Genomic DNA, 21,207 nt, shown 5'->3' with positions numbered 1-21,207 from the left:
CTTTCTCTGATGATATATGGAAGAGCATTAGATTTAAATATATTACAGAAATATTAGATTTAAATATGCACTTTTTTCTTTAAATTTAAATATATTAATAACTTTCTGTAATATATGAAGCATTGTCATTCACGTAACAATTTAAAGTCACCATTATATGGAAGAGCATTAGATTTGTATATTACAGAAATATTAACGTCACCAATATTTATTTAAATATAAAATAGTTGAACCATTGCATGGCAGTGGGAAACGTTGGACAATTGGACAATATCATATAGGAATAGGAGTAAGTAATATATGTTGGAATTATCAGTATGAACTATGTGACATGCACTTTCCTTAAAATTTAAATATATTAATAACTAATTTTTCAATAATGGTGGTTGAATAACTTTGTTTCAATAATGAAAGAGACGCCTTATTCGGTGACTCCTACTACATTTTGATAAGGACTCCCACTAATTCTTAATATACAAGAAAAGTTTACTTTTTAGATAAGTATATTTTTTCTTGTATTAAATACAGAGGGAGTATTTATAAGACAGATGACTCCTCCTACATTTTGAGAAACCCTTCCTTAAAAATTGACTATCAAGGAGAAGAACCAGACCAGTTAAATACTCCACCGAGCATCCCATACTGAAAGAACCAATGCATCGGTAACACTTATGCATCGGTAATACTTTAATCCCGATCACAATGAGCCTCACATTGTCAAAGTTTTCAGACTATGCAATTATGAAAGAACCAATGTCATTTAATATAAGGTTTTGCTAATGAGTGCCCTACAGATAATATTGAAAGTACTCTATAACTTCACAGTATGTTTATTCCAATAAAAATGAGCAAATTTACACTATTCATTATGAGCTATGCATTCAATTGATGTAGAGATCAATCCAAATTAGCAACTTTCATCTCCTTGATTCCATGCAAGACAAGAGAGAGGCAAATGCAGGAAAATTAAATTGGAATGTGATATAATTCTAGACATGGGATGCTTGGTGCAAGCTCTAACATGTTTCCTATAAGCTATGGAAACATGAAGATCAGGATAATGAAAAACAAGAAGAAAAAAAGTTACCTTTACATTTCTTTGCTTTAGTAGGTTGGTTCTCGGTTCAAATGCATGACTGTGCCAAGGAATCAAGTCTTCTACTACCTGATCCTGGTTTTTCCTTTCATAGTTTCATAGACCAATCACTTCCAAGTTTTGTCACCCTTTCCAAACTTTATTTCTATTTCATTATAAGGATATTAATGTAGTGACATTTAATTTAACTTTTGATTACCCCCATATTCCAAAGTCTCATTGTTAGATTTTTCTACTTGTTGCCCCTGATTTTGTGCATCCTCACTCATGGAATGGAGTAGTTTCACTTATATTTTTCTGGGGCATTTTCAGTAGGTGCAAAAGGAACAAAGCTATCTGCGTACATTTTCCGAAAGAATTTAATTCTCAAAAAAAAAAAATGTAATGCAAATTGTTTGAAATCGGATGAACATTCTCTCACGAATATAGCGTTTAATGCATTAAACATTGTGCAATTTGCATACCAACATGGATACTCTTTGCCTCTTCGAAACGTGATTCTTAGGTGTAGAAATAACAGCTTTCAAAAACTAAGGGAGATGTTAATTTCGCTACAAATTTGCAGTTCAATTTAGATGAAATCATGTAGATTTCACCTAATAGAAAATGAGTCTCACTTTGTGGGAGTCTTGGTTTAGCATGTCCAACTCAGATTTTGTCAAATAACAAATATATTGGTAAAATTCCTTGCACAACTGACTTCATTACTATCATGCAAGTGAGCTTGCTTAAATGGCATAGCATCATAAAAACTACAGCAGAATATATTTTTCAATGAAGGGCTTAAAGGAGCAAAAGTTACACAATCTAGAATACAGTTGGCATATCATTACATGAAGCAAACGCCAATGTAGGGAGAAAAGATATCAGGAACTTTTGTATATTATGAAGGACCGAGTCACTCATCCCCATTGCACAATCAAAACCTTCTTCAGCTTGAAGAGACACCAAAAAGTAAAATACAATAACAATAGCTGTGCCACATATACTACACGCTCAGCCAAAAGTTCGAAAAGGAAAATTCTAGTTTCAAGTGATTCTGGAAGAAACTCGATAATCCAGGTCAGGCGCACGCATAACTCTGGACATTGTTGATTGCCATATCTTCCCTGTTTTCTGCCCACACAAAAGAAGCTTGTTAACATGTATGATTGGGTATGCTAGTCTTGATGCAATGCAAGCATACAAATTGAACATTTATTTTGTATAACCATATGACAGTGAGTTTGGTGATGCTAATTGGCATAGGTAATAATCTGACCAATCATAAGAGAATAGATTTACTCACAAAATGCTTTTACAAAGTTTTAGGCATTGTCAAAATTAAGGTCAAACCGTTTAAGTCCTATACCATTATTAACATTTATATTTATCACCGGTTCAATCATGGTTGACCCACTGAACAGTGAACCATTTCTTTTACAAGTTCAATTATTAGTTCAGTTTTAAAAACATTGCATGGTTCACAGTAAACGCATTCCACCAAAAAATAATGGTACAGACATTATTACAGAAATGAATAATTTTTATGTCTATAAATACAAAACATATAAAAGCATGTGGAATCCTATTTGAAATATATTTGACAAAACTGTTATTTATTAATACAATCATAATTTTATATTCCAAAGATTACAGCTCGGATCCTAGGTCCAACATAAACAGGACCTTTTTGAAGGGTCAATCCTTATAACTTAGTAGATACGACGTATGAGGTCTGGTGGAATGCGTTTACTGTGGAATGTGTATATCAGAAATATCTTGTCATAAAACATTTGCACCAACAGTTCAATTTGATTAATCTAGTTTTGCTCATGTAAAGTGAAAATATCCAGAACAACTACAGAATTGCTTACGATATATCTACAGGAGCAGAACTTTTCCTCACAGGGAGATAAACCAAGTAACTGACATAACTGGTCTGCTATATTCTTCTTTACGGGGGGAAAATTATTTATCTATTCAAGATTGCTAAAACCAAAAAAAATTAAAACTTAAACATAGAATAAAATAATGCAGGTTACCTGAAAGAACAGAAAAAATTTCCACCACTGAAGATAGTTATTCTGCAGCAGCAGATCTCAAAATTTTGTGTTTCAACTTTTTATTATGATTTTCCTGTTCAAGGTTGATAAAAGAAAATTTGAGTTAGTTACTGGCATAAATATTAAGTACAATGATTTTCTATCAGGCCTATACAAATCCAAATCATTATTTCTCAATTCTCAATATAGTGAGGAAAACAACTGTCCACAACAAACCCTACTGGCTGTGCTAAGCTAGTATGAGTATACCGACCTCATTCTACAAAATTAGGATATGATTGAAGATGCCTATTCAATTTCCATAGGCTTCCAAGTGACCATTTAGATTTTGGGTTTAGTGCTCATCAAAGAAGAGCTGCCAATCAATTAGCCTTGCATTCATGATCGAGGGCTAAGAGTGTAGGCTATAAATCAACCTTGTCCATCTTAGACACATGAGGTCGACTTGGCCAAAACAGAACCGTGTCCCCGGCTCAGGAAGCTCATTTTGAGTTTTCCAACCTTGAGACCACATTTACTATTGCATACCTTGAGCCATTTTGTACTCAAACAGGATAGCACATAGCAACTAGATTGGAGCTAACTTAGCTAAGAAATGTTCCAGCAAAAAAAATTGAAGAAATGTAATTTCCCTGTTGTAGTTTTACTAAAGGGTACAGAAGTCCCCCAAGTTTGTCATCTTGGGGTTTACATCTCACTACACCAAGATTGTCTTTTTGGGGTTTAGAGCTATGTTGATATAAGCAGCATCGCAAAAGGGAGTAATAGCTGTTGCAGCCGCTTTCGCAGAGGGAGATCGAATTTGTCATGGCACTAAGCAGGAACTAAAGAATAAGATGAAGTGAAAACCCAAATCAATTACCCTTAAAATTAAACCTATTCCAGGCAATTTTTGGGTTTTTTTCCCAAAAACACCCTAAATCCCCAATCATATACCCTTTCTCTTTTCTAATACTGCTGTGAAGGTTATGGCTTGATCCTTTCCTTGTGCTCACTGTGTTGTTGTTAATCTTTAATAGACTAGCTATCTCAAAATTCTAATTTGCTAGATCTAAGGGAGTTATTGTTTTGGACAAATCCTAATTTTTTACCGATGGGTTAGAATTGAAACCACAACACCACAACCAGTTTTGGCATGTGATGTGGTAGTTTATCGATAAGGTGGCACAGCTGAATAGAGGCTGTGACTGGAGGTACAGGATACTTGGTGGGTGAGTGTGAGGGAATGGTTTGTGTTTTGAGAGAGAGATTGAAAAACAGTGAAAATATGTTGTTTTTGGACAGCCGATTGCCTTATTTACCGATTAAAAATAGGGTGACGTGACATCAGTATATGCGCGAGCGTTTGTTGGCATGTGTCAGAGTGCTAGCAGTTCTCAAATAACAATGTAGTACAAAATAAACATAAATTCCAACACGATACATAAATACTCGAAAATAGAAAATTACACAGAATTAAAGGGACAATCATAGTTAATAGTATAGTCTGATACTCAATCATTGAACTAGGGACCTCTCACTACATACTCTCCACTTGCGGACAAAGCATGATTCCACCAGGCACAACACATTGGGTTATAGCATATCCCTAAGCAAAACCAACAGCAGTTCAATCTACTCTTATTCAATAAGTATCCCTACATTCTGATCAAGGTCACCATGTTGTATCCTGCGCATCTTTCTATCAGAGTCAACAACATTTGAGTCTAACAGGGATAGAATCGCTCCCAAAAAGTTTGATTTTCACAAGGGATTGAACCAGTGGCCTCTCACTAAAGAGTATCCACATCCTCCCCACTTCCGGATCTAGCATACTTCGACTAGTCCAACCATGTCACGCTACACCATATTCCTAAATAAAATCAACATCACTTCAATCGAATCTTATTCAATAACTATCCCTACATTTAAACCACTACATTCTAATCAACATCATCGTCATTATCATCAGGGTTTTAAATAAAGGTATGCAACTATGCTCTAGGTCGCAACATTCCAAAACCACAATGCGATTTTATGCCATATTGCAACGCGGTCTCAACTTTTACCGCGGGTGCTATTTAAAACCCTAATCATAATTCATCTTCATAATGATATACATAGAAAGGTTTGCAACTGAGCTCTAGGTCGCAACATAACGGTTTTGGATGCTTCGAAAACGACAATTCATATTTACAACACGATTTCCTGTCATGTCGCAACAAGGCCTCAAATGTTACCGCTGACGCTATTTAAAACCCTAATCATAATTATAATGATATACATATATAAAAAAAATTACTTCAGCATTGATTTGAAAAAATAAAAACACACAAAAGCACACACAAGAAACCAAGTTAACCAACTAACCTGCTGAAGAACCTTAGCTGAACTCTCCTCAACCAATGCAGTCAAATTTTCAATCTTGACAAGCATTTTAAGGTACAAATCCTCCAAACTCTGTGTATAATTCTTAGCCTCAGAACCCATCAACTTACTCAACCTTCCAACCTCAAACCCCTCAGAACAAATATCCAACTCCCTCTGATCTTTAGCAGCTTGCTTCATCTTACTCAACTTCTCGTCATCATCGTCGCGAATCATCGGAGAGTAACTCAGCTGACAATCAAGTGCAGGAAATGGTGAATTAGGGATAAAAGATCCATAATGTCCCCGAAAAGCCGGACCAATGTTGATGATATCGACCGAAACCGGGTTGAAAGATTGGGTTCCAGTTATGAACTGGTAAGCACGGTAATCATGAGTATGAATGTGAGAGGTTTGATCGGAAATTGGTGAAGCGAGAAGAAAGAACAAGCTAGGGTTGAAATTGAGGGAAGAAGATGAAGAAGAAGAGAAAGAATTTGAATTGGAATCGGAATTAGCTTTAATGGTGGAAGAGAATTGGGAGAGAGATGAAAGAGATGAAGTGATGGTAAATTCGCGGAGCGATGGACGGAGAGGAGTACGGCGGCGACCGGAGAACCAACCAAGGAGGGAAGTGTTATGAGGAATGAGACGACGGAGGGAGGTGGTGTTGATTGTACCGGAGGTGTTATGGAAGGAAGAGGAGGTGAGAAAACCGGTGACGGTGGCGAGGAGGGTTTGAGAAGTGTCGGAGGAGTCGTCGGAGAGGTTGAGAGGGGTGACGAAGGTGACGTGGCCGAAGAGAAGGCCGTCGATTGAGGAAGATGAGGTTGTGGTTGAGAAGCGGTGGATTAGTGAGGCTAGTGTTGGACCGGAGATTGCGATTTTTTGTAACGGTGGTGGGTCGTCCATGGCGGAGGACGGTGGAGAGAGAGAGAGAGAGAGAGTTATTGCGATCTTTTGAAAGAGAGATTGATTCTGACAAAATGTACCTCAGACTCAGTCAGTGTAATCATTTGAAAGAGGGTTTTCTACTTTTCTTCTTTATTTTCAACATTTTTTGGAAAATCAAATGGATCCTCATTTTATGTTATCCATCAAATGGATAATTTTGTTTAATAGATATGTACACGTATTTTAATAAACTAATTCAAGTTGATTATAGCTTATTAAATTTTCTTTGAGATTTTTACTAAAAAAATTAAATATTAATTAAAATTTTTTTTTATGTTGTTTGATACTTATAAACTAATTCAACCGTTAATTTTATTAAATACTATAAATTGAATCAATTAGCTTATATATATATATTATACGGTATTCTATATACGTTAACTTATCAAAATAATCCTCTATTTTTCATCAAATGAACCATAATAATTTGAATAGCCCTTAAATTTTCAAAAAATATAAGACTAAAAAAAAGTATAGCTTTTCTCTTCTTATTTCTATTAATCTAGCGCAAAAAAAAAATCTTTTTGGTTTCATGACTTTTTTTTTGTTTCTTCCTATTTTTCATATTTGGTTAGATTTGATTTTATTAATATTCTATTAATTTTTTTTAATTATTTAATATATTAATGAGTTGTAAGAATTTTATTGGTTGTGGCTAATCATTAATGCTTAGGTGATGACTCACCTAAGAATTTCTCCTCATTTCAAGTACTTTATTGTGAGACTGAAATATTCAATGGAAGTTTGTTGTGAGACTGAAATATATTTAATCTTTGGTACTATATTTTAATTGAGAACTACTTATACAAGGCGACAAGCGTAACGTCTTTGTGAAATGTTGGGAATTATCGGTCGAAATTCCTTTCTTTATAAACTCAAAATTGACATAAGAATGAAAATAAGCGTTGTTGAATAAAAACCTTCTCAAGATGAGCCAAGAAATAAACTTATAAAGTGCATATATAAGTTGTTATTATTGTTACTTACTTGAATATAGTGTTTTACTATTTAGTGAAGAATTCCAACATAAAAGTCTTCTAAACTTCAGAACTGGAGCAACTGTTGCAAGACCTTTATATATTTATCAATAATGCGTATAATTAGCAAATAACAACTTAAGGGATCAAATATGAATTGAAGCAACAGTTACTAATTATATTTAAACTTATATATTTTGGCCTTTATATATTTATCAATAATGTTCCTAATTATGAATTGAAGCAATTTGGACCAAATTAAAACCTAAAATAAATTTAAGGGATCAAATATGAATTAAGCATTTATATATTTATCAATAATGTGTATAATTAGCAAATAAAAAAAATGATATAGCTAGAAGATTTGAAATATTATTAAAGTTTATGAGGCCAAATTATATAATTTGGTAGTAATTACTTTTAATAAATTGTTAGTAGAGGTGTAAATTTTCTTATATATAAAAGTAACTTATTTGATATTATTAAATTTGATTCCTAATTTTTTTTATTATGTTATTAGATTTTTTTTTTCTTGGTTACATTTTATGTTATTAGATTTATTTCCTATTTTTAATATATTGTTAGTAGATTTGCCACTAAAAAACAAAACATAATAAATAGGGTTTTCCTGATTTATCTCACTCACACACAATACTCTATAATAATAAATATTGTTAGGGTTTCTTCTCTCTTCAAACCCTTGTATACACTACGAACATATTCATAACCCTCAAACATAAGGTAATAGTTTTTTACTGATATATCCACACCTACACACATACAATACTTGCGGCTCAATGACTCATCAAGGTAGTGACTTAGAAGAATCACTTGTTCAAAGGCAAGAGAAGATCAATGCTGCATGTTCCTTACTATTTCAACTTGGTTTCGGTGAAAATCTGTTTACCATAGAGAATATCTATGAACATGGCTTCACCGACAATGAATTTCTGGAGTTCATCGAACCACTTACTTCAATCGCAGATCTGGAGACCGATGTGGACGAATTAGAACATATCTCCACTTATCTCCCCTTCAAAGTTAGTCAATCTCAATCATATATATGTTTACCGCCTTATGATTTCGGTCACTTCCTTGAATTTATGAACGGTTTGAATGGTTCAGAAGGTCCAAAAACGTTGGATGATGTATCCACAAGGATAAAGAAGAAGAAGAAAAATCTAGAAAAGAACGAACTAACAAAAGGTGAAGTTGACTTAGCACAAATGCTGGTTGCTTATGCTGCTTCTCGTAGGCTAGCTCGCACGAACATTCTCTATGAGATCGAGGAATTAAAGAGACGACAAAAGGAGATGGAGATGGAATATGCAAGAATTGATGATGATTTGAGGACAAAGTTAGGTCCTCTTTATGATTACAAAGAGCCTTCTATATATGAGTTGAGGATAGAGGCTTATAAGCTTTATGAGGAGGATTGTAAGTCTAAGGGAATAATTGCCATCCCTAAGTATCATGAGATGGGATTTAAGAAAGCAATGGATGCTTTTGGCGACATTGTGAAAGAGCGTCGTCGCCTTGCTACATACGTGAATGATCCTATTAGAAAAGAGAACATTAAGAACCACTTCAAAGGGATGATTTTGATGTTTGCCGGTGATAAGACTGATCACGGTGATACAAAAATTGTTTATAAGTTTGCGAGTGAATTGTCTGAGGGAGTTTATGATGAGCCAAACCTTCCATCTTCAAAGAGGGCACGAAGTGGTAAGAAGAGAAAGGACGTGCACAGCCGGAAAACTAAGAAAATAAAATATGAATCATGACAAAGTTCAATTTTAATTTTGTGATAGCCCCCTCTTTTATTGATATATGTTCACCAAAGACTTAATTTTTATTAATAATATATTTGCTGTTAAAAAAAAAACTCTAATTTTGTGATCAAGACATCATCGTTGAATTTTATTTTATTTTTTTAACTTAGGATTGACTATTTGTATTTGATAATATTATGGTTGATTTTTTAATTTAATATTATTGTTTTTATTATTATTATTAATTAGTCGCAATTTTAACTAGTTTAGTTTTACTCATTTTAGTATTGAATATGTTTTACTTAAAAGCATATTTTTGTTTTTACGTCTCAACTCTCGAGACCTTTTTTATGCATGGAATTGAACTCTCAAGACCTATGATTCTATTCGGTAAATTTTATGGATGATAAACTATGAAGCCATGACTATCTTGGAGGCTATGTGTCAGACCACTTCAAGAGATTGGTCCAACATTGTGTTCGAAAGCGACTTCAAAGTTGTGGTGGATGCAATACAAGCCAATCATTATGGTATTTTAGAGTTGAGTTCTATTATTTTATTTATAAAGCTATTGTGTTACGATGTAATTCGAACTTTGAGATCAAGTTCACTAAGCGACAAGTGAACATAACGGCTCACACTTTAGTTAGGGCGGTCATTTCATGGTCTAGTCACATGTTCTTTAACTATGTTCCTCGTTGTATTGAACCTTTTATTATTAATGAAATGAGTTGATTGTGTTTGCTTAAAAAAAAAACTAATTTATGGATGATGGCTGATGATGATGATTGATAGCTTATAGCTTATAGCTAATAACTGATAGCTGATAAGTTAATTGAAATGTTTGGTAAAATTAGCGGTTCAATCAACAGATAAATGTATTATATATAAACTAGTGACTATAAATGCATTTTTTATATTTACTAGTTAATATTATCTTTGAAATGTAAGCAATAACAAAAAAAATTCTTACGCTAAATTAAAAATTTGATGACCTGATTGAACAATAAATATAGTAAAAGTATACAATTTTTTTCAGATACAAGCTCACAGCATCCTTAATAGCATAAAACGACATACTCAGGCCTACAAATAATGTGACAAAATAAAAGTTATCGAAATATTCATGTCTTCGGATCTTCATCGTTTGATAACCTTGTCATTGATTGAATATATGTAGTTGATCAAAGTAGATCTATAAATCTGAACCAAACAAACATCATAAAAAACAAAAAAAACAAACGAACACCGCACGAAGACGACACTAGTACAAATATGACAAATTACATAAGGATTTTACATCTGACGAACATATGTCAGATGTAAAACGCTATATGGAGTAGTGTTTGCATCTGGTTTCAATATCCACTGGAGGGAAAAATATATAGACAAAACTTGTTACATCTGATTCTAATATCACCAGAAACAAAACTGAACGTGGTGGCAATAATGTAATTATGGCGAAGATCAAATAAACACCACACGAAGACGGGACATACTTAGGCAAAGAAATCACAAAATAAAACAAGAAAACTCTAATTTGTGTGAAAACCACTTATTTGGATTAAAGCAGAGGAAAACAGATGCACATGGGTGATTCCGGGTCAAAGAACGATCCAAAACCACCCTTTTTGAAACAAGAAGAAGAAAACTCTCTAAAAAAATTAGGACCGGCTGATTACAAGCGAGAGAGAAAGAACATTTTTTAGAGCACCAATGTAATGTTGTCCTAAACCTATATTCACTCGGTAAAAGTATACGATTAAAATTGAAATATAGAGTTAAAATGTATACTTTTTTTTTGACGAAAGAGTCAAAATGTAAACGCACAGGGATCAGAACATGACTATAACATTTTTATTTTATTTTTATTTTATAAACATATTTATTTTATATTATAATATTACAATAAATTAGAAAGTGTAAAAATGAATTTTAGGTAAAATGATAAGGGTAGAAATGGAATAAAAAATTATAAGCTTTAAGCTCATAAGCTACTTGAAATAACGTTTTTTAGCTTATAAGTTCGTGATGAAAAGACAGCTATCAAACATGTCTTTTAGTTTATAAGCTCGATGAGCTAAGACACGAGTAGAGGATATTAATACGATCTCGTAACAATTTTTTTTAGTCTTGTAGCCTAGTGGCTAGACTCTCACACATTTAAATGTGGAGAAATGTAAAATCAGGACTTCGAATCCGACCACTCCAGTAATATTTTTGGTAGCTACCATTTGAGCTTTGCTTATGGGACAACGATCTCGTAACAAGTCAGTAAAATAATTTAAAATGGATTTTGAAATTCGCATTACACTCATTAAAATATGAAACAAAACAAATATGAAAAAAAAAACCATTTTCACACAAAACAAAGAAACCCTAAACTTCACTGCGATTCAACCTAACCCGGTTGAGTCTCTTTCCGCTCTCCAGGTTCCATTTTCATCAAGAACGTCTGCTTCCGCTGCGATTCTGTCTCTCTCTCCGCCGCGGTTCTATCTCTCTCCTCCGTGGTTCTTCAGGTTCCATCTTCCTATCTCTATTGACCACCGTATTTTATATTATGTCACAGGAGAACAAAGAGATTATCTCAGTTCCAATAGTGTTGATATGTCTGATGTTAATGACCTAGGAATTTATGAGGCAATTACACCTGAGTTTTTAAACTCTCTTCGCACGTCAGGATTACCAAATCATCATATAAAGTTGAAAATTGGTACCCCGATTATGCTGATGAGAAACTTAGACCAAGCTGAAGGATTGTGTAACGGAACAAGATTAATAATAACAAAAATGGCTGACCATGTAATAGAGGGAAAAATTATGTCAGGAAAACATGCTAGGAATGTCACATATATTGCAAGAATGACTACATCACCATCACAATCCCCGTGGCCTTTTAAATTGTCAAGAACACAATTTCCTATAGTTGTCTCATATGCAATGACAATTAACAAGTCACAAGGTCAGTCACTTGACAGTGTAGGACTGTATTTACCAAAATCAGTTTTTAGTCACGGTCAATTGTACATCGCTCTTTCTAGAGTTAAAAGCAAAAAAGGATTGAAGATTTTAATCAACAATGGAAATTCAGATGAACCTAACTCAACAACGAATGTTGTCTTCAAATAAATCTTCCATAATCTTTAGGTTAGTCTAATTTCATTATGTTCATTACATCGTTACATTTAATCTAAATATCATGACAGTGTTGGGGTTGATTGCAATGTAAGTCCCACATTGCTAATGAAGAAAAAAAAAGGTCAAAGAAATTATATTGAAGAAGTCCCACATCGCTTAGAATGGTGAAGCAATGGGGGAATCAAGGCTATATAATGGACCTAAGTTCTTTGTTTATAATTGCACCAGTCAGTAACACTTTAAGCTTATATCTGACTTTTTTGTTTTTCTCTTGTACTCTTGTATTAGAGGGTTGAGAGATGTAGTTAGGTATTTGCTTTGGAGAGTGTGGGTGTATTGGGGGTCAAAGGAAGGTTGAGGGTAGTCTATGTGTTGTAACAATTTTCACATAGTGTTTATTCTCTGGTTGTCGGTTTTGACAACGGCCGTGGTTTTTTCTCCAGTTTTGGAGTTTCCACGTTATATTCTTGTGTTGTTGATTGCGTTCTTTTATTTTCTCTATGCCAGTTTTTCCCAATAACAGACAGTACTAACTTTACTTTACAGAAAATTATGCGAAATCTCTTCGTTTTAAACGAAATAGTAGTCAGCAACATATGAAGTATAACCAATGCCAACAGTAGTAAATGTTTCTACAATCAGCTGTAGAATTCAATACAAGTTTTTGTATCAACAAATATCACCAATGCCTTTGTCAAACGGTGCAATAATTTGTTAAAGTTGTAATAGTTACATGATCACATGACTTATTGTATTTATCAATGCCGGTTTTAATTATGCTTTTAAGTATTGCATTCTATGTGCACATCTTTTTGGATTTTAGTCTATGATTTTAATAGAACCACTTATTCCTTCATCCTGTATAACAGCTACCTCCTCAGACAACTTCATATGGATTTTTGAATTATTTTTATACATATCAAACAATATCATGTACTCTAGTAATTATTATAAGGAAAAAAAATAACTTAATTTAACAGTCTTCATACTTAAACATATTACAAACTTTAACAACTTCTATAAAATACATAACATCATACCTGACAAACAACTGAATATAATCAAAACACCTAACCACCCACATAAATAAATATTACATCAATCCCATAAAAGAAGATGAACATACATTTTCGTTGGGTGATTTTCAACAACGAACAACAACTTATCCCCATCTTTCAATCACATATCTTCCAAATATTCGAACCATCCCTTAGCCACATATTTCTCATTACTTCCACCATTAACAGTCTCAACATCACATTCATATGACTTATTATTTGTCTCATCAATCAATGTTATCAACTTCTGATCCTTCAGCAAACACTATTCTACAACACGCTTTGGAAATTCCTGAAACAACCCACAAATAATAATAATATTCATTTTTTAAAAATAGATTCTAAACTATAAATCACAATTTGTTCAAAACAAAATTTCTTACAATCACACCATGTCCTTCGCCTTCGTATTTACAAACAGTTTGTTCCCACATAAATACCACAGGGGTTCAGACACCATTACTTTCAATACGAACTACATTCTCTTCATTCTCCCTAAATATTTGAAACATTTAAATTTACAGTGTTACATATCATATACATTTATTAAACCGACCAACAAAAATTATCTAATCAATAACCGAAATCTTATTCTTCAAATACCTGGAGGCAACAGAGGAGATCTCCATAAAATCTGTAGTAACTTCTCGCGACAGGGGATAATTAATAATGTTTGGCGACAGGGGATAATTAATAATGTATGTTCCAAGTTCATTGAAATTGGTTTTGCTTCAGAGATGTTTACCATTAGGAAAATTTATGAAAATGGCTACACCGACAAAGACTTTCTGGAGCTTATCAAGCCACTTTATTTTATGGAGGATCGGGAGGAATTAAGACGTCTTACTGCATCTACACCAAAGAATGATTTCGGGAAGTTCGTGGAACTAATGGTGTGGCTGAAAACTGAAGAAGGGATCCAGTCCATTTTTTATGCATACACGAGGATGAAAAATGTAGTAATGCCAGATGAAGGTGTTGCTTTAGCACACAAGCTTTTTGATTATGCAGCTGCTCAGCGGTTAACTCGCCAAAACATCATCGACGAAATTAATGAATTAACGAGGTGCCTGAGAGAGCGAGAGAAGAAATCATCGGACATTGATGATGATTTAAAGATGAACTTAGGTCCTCTCTATGCCTACAAATAACCTTCTTTACATGAGTTGAGGATCGAGGCCTACAAGCTTTATGAGGATGATTGTAAAGCTAACCGGATATCTGCCTTCCCTATCGATCACGAGAAGGGATTTGAGATAGCGACACAGAAATTTGGTGATGTTGCCAAGGATCTTCATCAAGAACGGCTGCTTCCGCTGCGAGTCTCTCTCCGCCGCGGTTCCATCTCTCTCCTCCGTGGTTCTTCAGGTTCCATCTCTCTATCTCTATTGACCACCGTATTTTATATTATGGGTTTAACAAAGGTTTAACAAAATCCTTAACATAACTTGTTTGTTATTGGACCTGTTTGTTTAAGATTATCTATTTTTCTAAAAAAAAAAAATATTTATTCATTTTATATATATTATTATATAATTTTTTGTCTATATCAATTTTAAAAAATACAACACTATTAAACTATTACAAATTTTTAATAAAAAAATATATTTATAATATAATACAAACACAATATGAATATATCAACAACGAAATGAACATTAACATGAAGTTAGTAAAAACTTTGTTTATAATTTTAATGAGTCACCACTAAAATCTTTTTAAAAAAATAATTATATTAAAAAGATATGATATTTTATAATTGAACGATTTATTTTTAGTAAAATTGCGGGTAACGAGTACGGGTATGGGTACCTAGGTACCCATTAGATATGAGGACAAGTACAAAGGTTGTTACCCACACGGATATGCGGATGGGTACGAGTATTTTTTTCAAACTGCGAGTATGGGGGTAGGTACTATAGTACGCTGCTCATACCCTACCCATTGTCATCCCTATAAATAGGAACAAAAAAAAACCATTTTCACACAAAAACAAAGAGGATGGTTGTAAAGCTAACCGGATATTTGCCTTCCATACTCGTCTTCAGAAATTTGGTGATGTTGCCAAGGATCTTCATCTTCGTAGCTATTTGAATGATCCTATTAGGAAGGAGAGAATCGAAAAACACTTCAAGGAAAGGAGTTTTAGGTTTGAGTATGGTGATGATGAGGAGGGTGGTGGTGGTGGGAGGTATGAGATTTTTGAGCTTGCAGCTGATTCGGGCAAAGCGAATAAAGCTCTTGCAACAAAAGTTATTCATAAATTTACATCTGATGTGTTTAGTAAGCCACAACCAGTTAATTCACTAAGTAGCAGTGAGACTGATGAAGCCGTCAATGAAACTCCTGAAAATTTGGTTAAGCCTGCATTTGATGTGTCTAAGGTACAGTCACCGGATTCAAAGCTGGCGCAAACTGATGAGTCACCATCAAAGAGGAAGAGGGCACATACTGATATGTTTGAGGGAGTTTCTAATGAACCCCAAGATTCAGAGAGGGAAGCGAGTGAAAAGAAACCTGCAACTGAAGTTTCAGAGAAGCCAAGTCCAAAAAAGAAGGAAGAGACATGAATGCGACTTTGCTTTTGTTTAGTACTAAATTTCACATGAGATATGCGACTTCCATTAGAGTGTGTTTGGATGAGGGATTCTAGAAATCCAAAGGATTTTAAATATTAGGCAATTCAATTGATTCAATTGAATTCCCTTGATTTTCAAATTCCAGTGTTTGGATAAAATGTTGAAATTTCATCAATTGTAAAATTCTTTGTTTGGGTAATGTAATTGAATTTCCTTCATTTAATTTTATTTATTTTAATAAAATGGACCCTAAACCCAAAAAATTGGCCGAAAAACCTAAAATCGACTATCAACCATTATATAAGCCGAAAAACCAAAAAAATCGGCCAAAAACCATAAAATCGGCAGAAAAACCTAAAATCGACTATAAACCATAAAATCGGACAAAAACCATAAAACCAGCCGAAAAACCGAAAAAATCAGCAGAAAATCGGCCAAAAACCCTAAAATCGACCGTAAACACAATAACGGCTGAAAAACCTAAAATCGCCCAAAAACCAAAAAATCGGCCGAAAACCCAAAAAAACAGTCGAAAAACCAAAAATCGAACCTAAACCCAAAAAATCGGCCGAAAAACCAAAAATCGGCCAAAAACCCAAAAATCAACTATAAACCCTAAAATCGACCGAAAAACCCAAAAATCGACTATACGGCCGAAAATGGGTTTATAGTCAATTTTTGAGTTTTCGGTCGATTTTAGGTTTTTCGGCCGATTTTGGGGTTTATAGCCGATTTCAGGATTTTGGGTTGATTTTAGGTTTTCGGCCGAGTTTTTTGGGTTTAGGGACGATTTTAGATTCTTCGGCCGATTTTTTGGATGTTGGCCGATTTTGGGTTTTTGGTCGATTTTTGGTTTTTCGGTCGATTTTTTGGGTTTTCGGCCAATTTTAGGGTTTATAGTCGATTTTTGGAATTTTGGCCTATTTTAGGTTTTTCTGCCGATTTTTCGGGTTGCCGGACGATTTTAAGGTTTAAAGTCGATTTTTTGGATTTTGGCCGATTTTATGTTTTCGGCCAATTTTTTGGGTTTTCGGTCGTTTTTTGGTTTTTCGGCCGATTTTTTGGGTTTTTGGCTGATTTTAGAGTTTATAGTCGATTTTTGGGCTTTTGGCCGATTTTAGGTTTTTTCTGCCGATTTTTTGGATTTTCGGCCGATTTAGTGTTTATCGTCGATTTTAGGTTTTACGATCAATTTGTAATTTTTAAAAGTTTATAGATTACAAGGAATTTCAAATTCTTTGATTTTAGGTGTCATTTTGAAATTCTCTAAATTTAACAAAATACTTCATAAATTTCCATCATTTTGAAAATTCTTCAAATATTCATCCAAACAATGGAATTCACCTCAAATCATTTGAATTCCCTCAAAACATTACTTTACCTCAAAAAATTCCTTCATCCAAACACACTCTTAATGTCTTTTTAAATGTCTTATATTGCGATGACTTTGCAATTTAATTTATGGCACTATTGTGATTGTAGATGTTTGTGTATCCTAGCAAAAACTCAGTAATGTTTCGTGTCTGGAAGAAAAAAATTTGCAACATCTTAGTTCCTAACTGAACATTGTCATATCTGCAATTTAATTTATGTAAAGACTAAGTTGTCACTGAACAATATCAGTATGCTTACTGCAACAGAACATTGTCACATCTGCATTATGATGATAGACCATATTTAGCTTAGCATCAACAATCATTGTGATCGTTATAATCATTGAACTTATTATGAAAATCATGTTCTGCAGCTGATACATGTTGGTAAGCAAATTTCATAATGTTTATTTGTGCATTCTATTGTAGTCTTGTCAGATTCTTAAGACATGAAGGAAAACTTTCTATGTAACAGTTTCCTAAATGTAGAATTTCAAGCTTGATTTGACATCCAAATGATGCAGGCAATGCATTGACTTGTGTGTATCGTAAATCGAGTTCTATCATATTCTTTGATGTCACATAGAACTTTCTTATATTTTTGCAGAATTTAAGGTTGAGATATCTGAGGGAGCTTAAATGAGTATTACTTGTTAGTTCAGTAAGGGAAATGCAATGACTAAGATCCAATTTCTCAAGCTTTTGTAGAGATAAAATAGATGGATGCACACTAGACAACTGACCACAAAAATGGATATCCAACACTTCTAGATTCAAGGCCTTTGAAAAGTCCGGCAGCGCTTTCAGGAACCTCAAGAAAAAGAGTTTAACTTCTTTCAAATTCAGTAGGTTCTGCAACAAAATAAATCAAATGAAGATTTCACATCAATATGAGCTTAAGTTGTTAATTATGTACTTCAAATAAAAGAAAATAATGAGTAGTTCTTAATGTTTTAACATCTATCTCATTAGTCTTGAACATTTTGTTATATACAATAGTAGAGACTAAGATGACGTATGTAGCAAATGTTAAGGACTACTTCATATTTTCATTTACTTGAAGAAAAATAGGAGATAGATAAGTTTTGGTGACAAAATTGATTCTAAGTATAATTTATAACCTGTACTCCATGCCAAAGTTTTTCAACTCACTATATGACAAGTCCAATATAACGAGTTTCTCAGCTGAAAATTCATCTGACAACAATTTCAAAGGGTAATGCATCCAACTGAGGTATCTTAGTTCAGGTGGCATAGATTGAAGTCCTTGAGGAAGAAGATCAAAACCATCTTGATCATATGCACTAGGGACATAAAGAAATTGTAGATTTCTCATATTAGCAAATATAGAAGGGCTTAACTTCAGCTTCCTAAGTGTTGGCAATTGCATCCATATACTTCTAATTGCTTCAGTCCCCTACCGTCAGAGTACATGATCAATTTAAACATCATTAAAAACCACTCATAACATCTAGAACTTTTTTACTTGGCATTTTTTTAACCTTGTCTAGCTGACTTTGCCATACTAGCTTATCTTTTCCGCGAAGAAGATGAGCCAAAACTTTAAGAACTAATGGAATTCCTTTAGCATAATTCACCACATTCTTTGATAGCTCATAGTACTCCATTTCATGTTTTTCTGTTTGAAAGCATTCAAATTGAAAAGCTCAAGTAATTTTTCAAAGTCCAATGCACCTACCTCATATATATCATCAACATATTTAGAAAGCACTTGCTTATCTCTAGTTGTTATGATGATTCTACTACCAAATCCAAACCAATCATAATCTCCTAATAAGGTTTCGAGTTGATCAATATCACTCACATCATCTAAAACAATAAGAACATTCATGCGACGAATCCTCATTTCAACATAATGAGGCAATCCATTTGCAATGTCAACTTTTACATCTTCATCTAATAGTGCAGAAATAAGTTTTTCTTTTAAGAAAACCATTCCATGTTTTTCTAATTCTTCCCTTAAGTTTACTAAAAAACAATAACTGTCATACTCAGATTGTAGTCGATGAAATACTCCATCTGCAAGGGTCGTCTTGCCAATACCGCCCATACCCCAAATCCCAACAACACGAACATCTTCTGACTCGTCGCTTAACAATGATTTGAGATGTGCAATTGGTTTGTCAATTCCAATGAGCCCTTTTGAGCTAACTAGGTGCTTATTGTTCAAATTCATCAACACACATTTGATGATTTCTTTAAGAAGTTGGACATCATTCCTATACAACAATAAAAGAGACAAAGTCTAAGATATTCAATGGAAGTTTGTTGTGAGACTGAAATATATTTAGGGTCTGTTTGGATTGACTTATTTTTTAGCTCATGCAAAATAACTTATGCAAATAAGTAAGCTTTTATGCAATATTATTATAAGCTTTTAAAGGTAGTTTATGTGAAAACAGCTTATGAAGATACAATTTTTGTTAGTGAAAACTTATGAATTAACATAAAACTTTATTTATTTGCATAAGCTATTTTCATAAGCTCAAAAATAAGTCAAATCCAAACGGGCCCTTAATAGTGTAATTTTGGTATATTTTAACTATTAAAAGTGATGGGCTAACTTGTCCCATAACAACAATTCAGATGATAAAAGACTGCAGGGACATTTGATATGCTGAAGTGCGAGTTCGAACCTGCAGTACCCTCGTCACCACATTTCATGAGGTAAATAAATAAATACTAGTATAAAACTTACCGAAAATCTGATGACTTAATTCCTGATAAATTAGCAGATTTGTTCAAAGCATGTCTCCAAATTTGCACCTTGGTGGGGAGCTATACACTCTTTGGTGTTCAGAAAATGCATTTTCATAACTTTTCTTTTGATGTCTTACATCTGTAGGATCTACCTATAAAAAAACAGGCATAACAATCTGTCCATATTTCTCTCTGCATTGAAGTATTGTAACAAGTTCTTCCAAACACCAACATGAAGAAGCATGGTCTTGTGAGAATATATGATCAAGGAAATTAATGATCCTTGAATTCCTCTGATAAGTGATTATGGTATTTCATCTCCCCTCTTATGTTAACCATGTCTACTTACATCAAACTATAGATTTGCGTCTAAATCAAATTCTTCAGCTGCAGCTGCAGGAAGGATATGCATAGGATGAGACTAAGCACAGTCCTATTCAATTTGATAATATAATCAAACAAATTACATTTGGTGAATGATATTGTGATATGTTGAGGGATTTATGGGGCTGATGCCACCAAACCCTTTTAACTCCACCTCTGATCTTTCTCTAAGTACATTGGTTTCTGTCCTCGCTGTAACCTTGATTTTAAATCTTGTCTGATATTTTGCTATGTTAGTTAGGTAGATGTTGATATGTAAAATTCATCAAATTTATTTGCACATTCAACCCAATATTTATGTGAAAATGTCCATCCAAGTTCAAATACAATGTCGGAACATGAGCCGTTTCTACTGTTGATCCACTAGTACGTACGTATCAACGACAATGTGTGATTGCGCGAATACAGTAACACAAATGCATTCTATGAACTACTTAGTTAATGCTTACCACGAAATCAGTAACATGAGCCTTCTAATCTTGATCCACCAGTACATATAAACTACTAAAAATACAAAGTCGGAACATGAGCCATTTCTACTGTGAATTGTTCAACAACTGCTGAAGGGAACGATACAGCCTTCAGTAACTTACATTCAACAAGTATAGTTTCAACTTTCAAGTGATGAAGGAAGCTCAAGTAAAGGGCCGTCTTAAACAATTTGGAGGCCCTCAAAATTTTGAGGCCATGTGCTACCCAACCTGCACAGACTATTACCAGGGCCTGTTCAGGTAGAGCCAGAAGCTTTGAGAAAAATTGTA

The 21,207-nt window shown here is 33.7% G+C and overlaps 3 protein-coding genes and 1 pseudogene across 4 annotated transcripts; 2 read left to right on the top strand and 2 right to left on the bottom strand.

The window, feature by feature from the left end:
- Window positions 1–1,770: 1,770 nt before the first annotated feature.
- On the bottom strand, window positions 1,771–6,576 carry LOC123921689. 2 transcript variants are annotated; one of them, XR_006814145.1, is made up of 4 exons: window positions 5,491–6,545; window positions 3,121–3,214; window positions 2,183–2,212; window positions 1,771–2,109 (listed from the first exon to the last, which is right to left on the bottom strand). XR_006814145.1 is itself a non-coding variant. In XM_045974335.1 (3 exons), the coding sequence occupies exons 1-2, from the start codon at window positions 6,397–6,399 to the stop codon at window positions 3,158–3,160; spliced, it is 966 nt and encodes a 321-aa protein (XP_045830291.1). In that variant the 5' UTR covers window positions 6,400–6,576; the 3' UTR covers window positions 1,771–2,212; window positions 3,121–3,157. The 2 variants fall into 2 exon arrangements, 1 of the variants encoding a protein (XP_045830291.1); XM_045974335.1 differs by having other exon boundaries at window positions 1,771–2,212; window positions 5,491–6,576.
- A 1,547-nt stretch (window positions 6,577–8,123) lies between these two features.
- Window positions 8,124–9,265, top strand: LOC123921688. The gene has a single exon (XM_045974334.1). The coding sequence runs from the start codon at window positions 8,216–8,218 to the stop codon at window positions 9,200–9,202; it is 987 nt and encodes a 328-aa protein (XP_045830290.1). The 5' UTR covers window positions 8,124–8,215; the 3' UTR covers window positions 9,203–9,265.
- A 2,265-nt stretch (window positions 9,266–11,530) lies between these two features.
- LOC123922012 (ATP-dependent DNA helicase PIF1-like) lies at window positions 11,531–12,322 on the top strand. The gene has a single exon (XM_045974756.1). It carries the CDS (start codon window positions 11,531–11,533, stop codon window positions 12,320–12,322), a length of 792 nt encoding a protein of 263 aa, XP_045830712.1.
- Window positions 12,323–17,761: 5,439 nt separating this feature from the next.
- Window positions 17,762–20,980, bottom strand: LOC123922011 (annotated as a pseudogene).
- Window positions 20,981–21,207: the final 227 nt, after the last annotated feature.

Source organism: Trifolium pratense, linkage group LG4 (genome assembly GCF_020283565.1).
Source record: "Trifolium pratense cultivar HEN17-A07 linkage group LG4, ARS_RC_1.1, whole genome shotgun sequence".
Classification (NCBI taxonomy): domain Eukaryota; kingdom Viridiplantae; phylum Streptophyta; class Magnoliopsida; order Fabales; family Fabaceae; genus Trifolium; species Trifolium pratense.
Note: the sequence above shows the minus strand (reverse complement) of the source record. Positions and strands in the feature narration are given on the sequence as shown.